Raw genomic sequence first — 8,551 nt, forward strand, 5'->3', positions numbered from 1 at the left:
ATTAAGGGTTTCAAAGAAATCCTGGGTGATCAAAATCTAATAATTGACAAAAAGGGAGCCCACAGAAGTAATAACCCAAAACATTTTATTTTTTGCTGGGTTTGTTGAAGAGTTGCAGCATCCAGTACTTAAGGAATTTTCATAGCCCTTCCAATTATGCCATATCTTTTTTACTAAACACCAAATTTTAAAACACCCCATTTACTTACTTCCCCTGTGTACAGAGGATTTCTTCAATGTATTTTCCCACTTTCCTAATCTGACCCCTTCCACTTCATGGAAGTGAACTGTGCAATGAAGTCACTGGGAAGAATTTAACAGTACTCATATTGGCATAAACTTCAGGAATCAGGAGTTTTAGGTGATTAATGGAAATGAGTTTCATCCTGAAAACACCAGTGTGTGACATGCCAGCAAAGAATCATGTATTTTTCAGCATTAGTCTGGAGTGTTATTTTTTTTCAAGAATGTTATTAATGCTTTCTGGCTTTGACATGTGAAAGAATGGAAATATTTTATTTTGTTTTTCTATTTTAGGCCTATTCTGTCTGAGAAAAATGAGTTGCTCGTTCAGTTTTTATCTGATTTAAGTTTAACAGCTGATGGTTTTATTTGCCATTATAAATTTAGACCGAAAAAGTTACCCACAACTACAGTTCTGCCTACAACCACAATAGTCCCTGCTACCTCAAGTAAGTCTTACTGGCTATATTTAATTTCCTATAAAAATTAATTATTCCAGGACAAGGAGATAGTTACAGAAATACAAAATAGAAATTATATTAAAAATTCAAGTTTTACGGTTTGTTAGTTTGTTAGTTTACGGTTAGTTAGTTTTAAATGTTGAAGGAATTAATTAAAATTAATATACTCAAGAGAGTACTGGAATATACTCAAGGGAGAATACACTTAACATTATTAAAGGAAATCTATCCAGGCAAGAGTTCAGTGTAAAAGTAACTTATTCCACCTGAGAGAATTTTCCTGTCTCCTTTCAATTTTGGACAGTTAACTAGCACATTCCACAGAAGAATGGAGAAGCTAATTTCTGTTTAATAAAAATTCCTGAATATTTTGGTAAATAGTTTTATTTAAAGAACTCTTTCTTCTGTATAAGTTGATATGTAAAAATCTTACTGTATTTTTCTTCTTAGAGTTTTTAAGATCAAGCAAAATCGGTATGGAAGCCAATTGAGCCCTCTTCAGGTTCTGTCAAGACTTGTCAATATGACACTCTCCTAGAATAATTTTTATTTGAAAATATTTAGTGATTGGAACTTACAGAGAAATATGTCTCACTAAAAGTCAGTCTCCTTTTGTATGTGAGACTAGACAGTATATATGAAAGATCAGAGCTGGATTTCTCTGAAGGTGTTGCCAAAAATAGCTCATTACTGAGATATTGAAGGGATAAATTCTTAGAATTTCTATAACCTGAATGTGAGGCATTTCAGATACAATTATAGCATAAAACCAAATTATTTATGATGTTTTTGCAAGACATAACCTGATTTGTACTTAAAGCACATCAGAAATCAGGGCAGCAATGGCTTGTCGGCAGGAAACCGAGAAGCTGCAGTGCTTTCATCCTGCTAATGAAGGTATTCAAAATAGATAAAAATAAACATGAAAAAAATGAAACCATAGTGACCTGTAAATCATTCTGATGTGACTCTAACAATAAATAATTCAGCTCTTCTTCACTCTAAAGCACTTGTTAACGACCTTGTTGGTTGAAACACTTGGTCTCAAGTAAGCCAGGCTGTCAGTAACCCTGTTCAGGGTTTTTGCACAGGCAAGAGAGGTGAAATTTACCAATTAACTCCAAATCAATTTTCATGACAGCATCAGTGTTAGAAAATAAAAACATGCAGCTTCATCTGAGAGAGGACAACAGAGGCAAAGTGTTCAAAAGACTTGTCAGACAGACAGAAATAAGAAGTCCTTTCAAGATGTGATCAGTTTTGCACAGTGTAGGCCTTTCTGATCTTCAAAACAAACCACAGCAAAACCAAACCAAACGTCTGCAGTTCAGTTACATTTCTGAGCCATCATTTGCATCCAGAAGTGTCCAGTTCAAAGAGACTCATCTTATTATCTTGCAAATCAGATCTGTTTAAACTTGCACAGAACTCCAGGCATGAATAAAATATTAAACTTTAGTAGGCTCTTGCAAGAATTACATCAGTCTTTATGTAACATATAAATATTAGTACTTGCAGAAATAAATAAATGCTATAAATAAATTTGTAAAAGTGATGAAGATTAATCCAATACCTGTGGTGAGGTATTTGACTTCCTTATATCATTGGATAAAATCATACATTTTCCTGTCAGTGTGCCTACATATAAAGTTGTAGGCAACTAAACTTTTATTTCAGTTCTTCTCCGGTTCATGTTTTGCTAAAGTACCTTACAAACAATAGACAGCCTCTGCTGACAAGTCATAGCAAAGCTGGTCACCAACCAAAATTTATTAAACTGAAAAAAAAAGAAAGAAGAAAGTGCCCTGAAAGGACCAAACAAGACTATTTTGTAACACATAATCCTAGTTTTAAATTTAGAAAAATCAGAGCACCTCGGTAAATTTTTGGCAGCTACCACAATGGCATGCACCTGGGACTCATCTACCTCCTGGATTTCCTAACCTCCTACAATGGACACTAACTTGAAAGACTCAAGAAACATTAAATTCTAAATTTTTGGTGTACTGTGTGTAGCATTGAGGTAGGAAGCACTTGCCAGACCTGTACCATTGACATAATAACAGTTTTCCTTGTGGGAGGCATTTGACTTTCTAAAAACTCAAATACCAAGAAGATTGGAGAAAGAAAGGAACAAACCAGCCCAGAAAAAACCATAGAAAACTATGAAGCCTAGCCTTTAAACTTTGGATTTGAAAAGCAAAACAATGAGCAGTGAGTGCAGATCTTCTAACAGCCATGGCCATTGCACTAAAGGCAAAGTAATTTTAATATAATTTAGTTCATTCTTAGAAACTTGGAAAATTATTCAATTAAAAAGAAGTACAAGAATAAAAGTATAAACTACTGATTGAAAGTTAGTCAAAAGTTATTTTTCAAAAAATATAGGCTGAATAAAACTTTTGCAGAATGCTCCATTCTGAAGTAAAAAACTGCAAAGATACTTTTCATAACTAATTTAGTTTTTCTGTGAAATTAAGGTTATGTAGGAATTTGTGTTTTAAAAATCTGTTAGTGTCACCTTCATGTTTCCAATACCTATGTCACTGACTAATTCCAAACAAATTTGAAAAGGACATACAAACCTTAAAGTACTGTGCATCCCACCGTGTTAGATGGAATGATGCACAGAAACTATGAACATCCACCCTAGTAGGAAAAAGATGCCAAGTGTATTCAGTTGTTTATAAACAAAGCATTCAATTTCAGAAAGGAAATGTCAATCCCTAATGTTAAATCCATACTTCAAACATCTTGTTTCAAAATGTCATGAAGAAAAACTATGCAACACTACCTGACATGAAGCTATGTGAAAAATTTGGGAAAAAAAGGTCAGGAATTTGAACTCTGATTCCTTTCATCACAGTGCAGTAATTTCCAATAAAAGGCCACCCCCCCTCCCTGGGAAGTGTTACTGTAACATCCTGTTGTGGTACTCCAGGTGTTCTGCTAGGGCTGCATGGCAGCAGCAGTGACAGGCTTCAGATGCAACACAGATCTTGAGTAACATCCCATTCTCTCAGGTTGCTGGAACAGACCCAGCTGAGACTCCTGAAAAGACAATGACTGGAGGTGACAGCAGAGAAAAGGAATATTGTTACTGTGGTGCTCATCCCTGAAATGCCAGGTCTAGCTCATGCATACATCAGGATTATTAATATTTCCTCTTGTCTTTTTTGAACATAGTGCTTTTCATTTGTATCAAATGCTTCTTTTCAATTTCAATTTACTTTTTTCCCCTTCAAAAAGCTGTGAAACCTACAGTTGCCCTGTGCCAGCAGAAGTGTAAAAGGAGTGGGACTCCGGAAAGCAATTATTGTTCAAACAACTTTGGTAAGGAAGCGGTTTCTTTTTATTTATTCATTCTCTACTGTGTTTTTTGACTCAAGGAAATTTTCCATATGTAGTTCTGGATTTCCATTAATAGATAGGCTAATATTTTTACACCAACTTATCTATGTATCTGACATTAGTATCTGTGTTTCACTCAGTACATTCTTGGAGATATTCTAAAATAGGCACTGCACAGATATCTGAGACAAACTTACCTTCTCAATCTGAGAAGCAAATGACAATGTAAGACAACCCCAGGATACATTGATTCAGTTACTGTATTGTCATCTCCATTTTCTGTAACCAGCCAAGACTGTTCCACAACACGGTGTATATGCTTCCAAAAAGCTTTGAAAAGAAATCAGAAGGGATGGAAGCTTCCAAGCACTGCTGTCTGTACACAGACATAAATCAATCAGGAAAAGCAGTGTCTGCTGTGTATTAGCATGGCACTGGCACTGCTGATCTATTCAGTTATGTGTCAGGGTATTTCCCCATATTAATACTGTAAGTTTATTTGCAGAATTTATGATTTCAGAAAATAATAACTATTTAATAATGCATTTCATTTTATTGTTTCTAGAAATATAGCTGCAATACCCAGCACTTTAACATCCACAGTTCTCTCTTGATTGACCTGGAACATTCTATTTAATTAAAAGCTCTGCATTACAGGAAGATAATGCAAAAATTTATAAAATGCCAAAATGTGGATTATGCAGTTTTGTAAAATAAATCTGGCTGTACCTACTTGATAACTGAAGATCGAATTTATCCTAGGATAGAATATCTGATTTTAAAGGATGACCTGAGAAGAAACTAAATTGTTAATACCAATTACCATTTCCTTTTGATAAATAAAGATGGCTTACCAGTTAATGTAGTCATCCTAGGGAAAAGAAAGTGTCTTGATTTTCATACTGAGAGGTCTTTGGGAGATATGATGGTAACTAGAGATCTGTAAATACATTTAGCTGAAATAAGTAAGTTTGTATTAGGCCTCAGGCAGACCAAAATCTAGTTCTTAGGGCATTAACTATTCCCTGCTACTCATCTGGGAGTGTCAGAGAGCTGGGAATTCTGATTTTGGCTAGAAGAGTTTCAATTCAACTTCTGCACAATTTGAAAATTGTACAGTTTTCACAGTATCAAATTGTACAGTTAACTGAAATCAGAGAACTGGGCTTGCGTGAGACTGACCCATTGTAGAACAGTTTCATGTTTGGTGCCACCCAAATTTGACAGTAGTGAGTTAGTTATCAGCAGTGATTCTCATATTTTTAGTAAGTGTTCCCAGTACTGTTTGTTTCCTTATTAGGCACTAATATACTTAATAAGTTTTTATGACGCCTCAAAATTTTTGTCTAAAAATAATAAAAATGTACCAAATATATCAAATGTCTTTTCTTCTAGTAATAACTGGAACTGTAATCACAACAGTAACACGGGCTGGCAGTCTGCATGCAACAATATCCATCATTAATGTATATAAGGAGGGAAATTTAGCAATCCAGCAAGCTGGCAAGAATATGAGTGCCAAGATTCTTGTTATGTGTAAGCAGTGTCCTCTCATGAGGAGAGGTAAGTACACAGTAGTAACTGCTTTGTGTGTTTATAAAAGATAACAGTTATAAAAACTACTATTGGAAATATGGCCACAAAAATCAATAAAATTACCATGTTTTTTCTATAATCAGCAGTTAGTATTAAAATAAATTCAAAATAACCAGTAATCCAGGGGTTTATTGCATTTTTCTGTTTTACTGGAAAAGGATTAGGCTCACATAGATCACAGGAGTTTGAAAAACTTTTTTCTTTAAAAGCCATGTGATGCAAGATGAAATCTGATTTTCATTTTTATCTCTCAGATGAAGCTGAGATAGATTTTGCATTTACATGTATGTATTTTGCAGCTAGTTTTTATACACAGCTGTTTATAAGGGAAAGACAACAGCCTGCTAAACCTGGAAGAAGAGTATCTCACAGGAAATGGCAGAAAACCAAGTTCCACTGTTGTGTATCTCCTGAATGTATTTATAGCTTCACAGAAATACTCATAGCATTAAGCCCACTTTGTATCTGCAAACAGCCAGTACTGCTAAAAGCTACCTTAAATAATATACAGAGATCAACCAACATAAATTCCAGTTAATTGTGGTAAAGGTGTTAAAAGAAATACTTGACAGCATTTTTATTGAAGTAACTAAGTAAAAAATAAAACTGTTTTTAGCTTTGCCTCATAAGTAAACAGGTAGAACACAAGAACATAAACAGAGTCATAGCAGGAAACAGTCAAAGTAATTTAATAAGCATCAAAAAAAACCCTGGTATCATTCCAGATACTACCAGTGCTTAAGCATATTAACTCAAAGTGGGCAGTAACAAAGTGAAAAATCATGATCAGAAATTAGCTTTTGCCTCTAGTTATCTGTAAACTACACACTGGGAGACATAATAATGTCCTTGGTGAAACAAGCTGTCTCCTTTTAGGCAGACTTCTGGCTCCAAACTACTTCTGTTTCTCATCCTAAATCTCAATGAATTATTTAAGAGCCATTACATAATATCTGAACTTTTCTGTTTATATCCCCGTGATACCATTCCTTCCAGCCCAAGACCTTGCAAATCCCCAACCCTTCCAAGGCATAAAAATACACAGATCCAATTGAATTGTCCAAAGCCAGGTCTTACCACTCGTTAAGTCCACCTTGCCTGAATGCTTCTGTATGTATCTAGAAAATATTTACATCTCTGCAAAGGGAAAAGGAATGAGAAGATTTAAGAGCATTATTGCTTAAAGCTAGTAGCATGCTTGTAGCATTATTGCTACAAGCTGAGCAAATGTGAAAATATTCAAAATTAATGAGACATATTCCACCCTGGGTGACAGTGGTTAGGTTATCCAGTGTTGATGGGCACTTGTAGTGCCTCTCAGACTGGGCAGTCTGTGTTTAAAGAGTATCCCCTATATATTTAATTATGTAGTAGACACTTAGCTGTGCATCTGCTTGACTTTTACATAACTCTAGTTTGTGGTGTAACAAGCATGGCAAAGATGGGTAAGGGAGTAAATGTTGCAGGTAGGAAGGAAGAAATGTTGGAAGGCATTGGTAACAAACAGTGAAATTAACAGAAACCACACTTCAAGAACGGTACTTACCAAATGATGTCCCAGATTTCTGTCTTGTAATCTTATTCTCTCCTTTCTAGGTTTAAACTACATCATCATGGGCCAGGTAGAAGAAGATGGCAGAGGCAAAGTCTATCCCAACAGCTTTGTCATGAGTTTTAAGACTAAGAACTCAAAGATCCTAAATGCCTTGAAAAACAAAACATGTCAAAATTGAACTCTGCAGCTGTGTTCTCTCATCTGTCTTGAAAAATCATTTTAAGTTAGCCTAAGTCATGGAAATACAGGTGACTGCCAACAGTATGACCACACTGACCTGACCCTTCCTTCCCTCCTGTCCACATAAGCACAGCTGGCACAGAGTGAAATCCATTCCATGTACCAGATGGGAACAGACCCTCCTAAGGCTGAAAGCCAGAGGTTTGCAGCACAGCCATCTGATCTCAAAAATACAAATTCCAATTACTTGGAAGATGTTAATTTATAACTGTCCAATTTTTTAAGGAGTTTTGTATGTAAAATAAAAATTTAAAGTGCAATATTTATAGCAACTCAGTTCAACTTAGCTTTTGCTCTAAAGTTGTTTTATTACATGAATTTCTGCATTATTATCAGTGCTTAATAAAATATTTTAAGATTAAATCATCCACCAACTAGTTACTAATTATTTATAAAGTGGGGCAGCTAAATATAGAAACTGTTTTTTGATCATTTACATGCTTTTGATGGTTTGGGCCTTGCACATTGTAACTGACACTACACTTCCTTGCTGATTAAGGGTCTAATTTTCCTTACATGGAAGTCAGTGAATCATTGATCAGAACAGGAACTCTTCAAAGAATTAGACAGCTGTAAACCAGCACCACGCTTTTCTCCATTGATGACCATCTGCTTAGTAAATGTCACAATTAAGTTCTGTAAGGTAATAAGGTAGAGGAAGGTAGGAATTAATTTAGTAAGGTGCATATAGAATCTAAGATCCCTTTAAGTATTTGTTTTCCTTGTATATAAATACCAGAGCAGAGTTCTTTGGATAATCTGTGACCATGGGCAGGAAACCAATGCAATAAAACAGTCCCTACTGAAGTACCCATTGCTTATTGCAGCAGGGGAATGCAGATTGCCATTCCCTTCACTGATGGATTCTCACACGTAATGCAGCTCAGCAGCACAGCAGCCTCTCTCCCAAAGGCTTTATGGGTAGCTGGGCTGGGGACAAAAGGATCAGAGGGGGGCACAGAGGTACCAAGAGGCTCTGCTGGCAGCTCACATCCAACAGCTCAGTGCTGCAGCCACACTTCACAGATTGCACTGCCCCACTGACCAAACCAAAGAGCGTTTCTCTGTGGAACCAACAGCAACATTTGTTTGCAAAGCAGATGTA

At 35.7% G+C, this 8,551-nt stretch overlaps 1 protein-coding gene across 2 annotated transcripts in view; it reads left to right on the forward strand.

The window, feature by feature from the left end:
* Nucleotides 1-7,779, forward strand: part of PCOLCE2 (procollagen C-endopeptidase enhancer 2) — a 49,685-nt gene extending 41,906 nt beyond the window's left edge. For both annotated transcript variants that reach the window (XM_030954530.1, XM_030954531.1), the window contains exons 6-9: nucleotides 538-692; nucleotides 3,954-4,037; nucleotides 5,451-5,618; nucleotides 7,248-7,779. In XM_030954530.1, the coding sequence (XP_030810390.1) occupies nucleotides 538-692; nucleotides 3,954-4,037; nucleotides 5,451-5,618; nucleotides 7,248-7,384 (544 nt within the window). In that variant the 3' untranslated portion in view covers nucleotides 7,385-7,779. The remainder of the gene's footprint in view (nucleotides 1-537; nucleotides 693-3,953; nucleotides 4,038-5,450; nucleotides 5,619-7,247) is intronic.
* The last annotated feature ends 772 nt before the right edge of the window (nucleotides 7,780-8,551 follow it).

Source organism: Camarhynchus parvulus, chromosome 9, assembly GCF_901933205.1.
Source record: "Camarhynchus parvulus chromosome 9, STF_HiC, whole genome shotgun sequence".
NCBI classification, from domain to species: domain Eukaryota; kingdom Metazoa; phylum Chordata; class Aves; order Passeriformes; family Thraupidae; genus Camarhynchus; species Camarhynchus parvulus.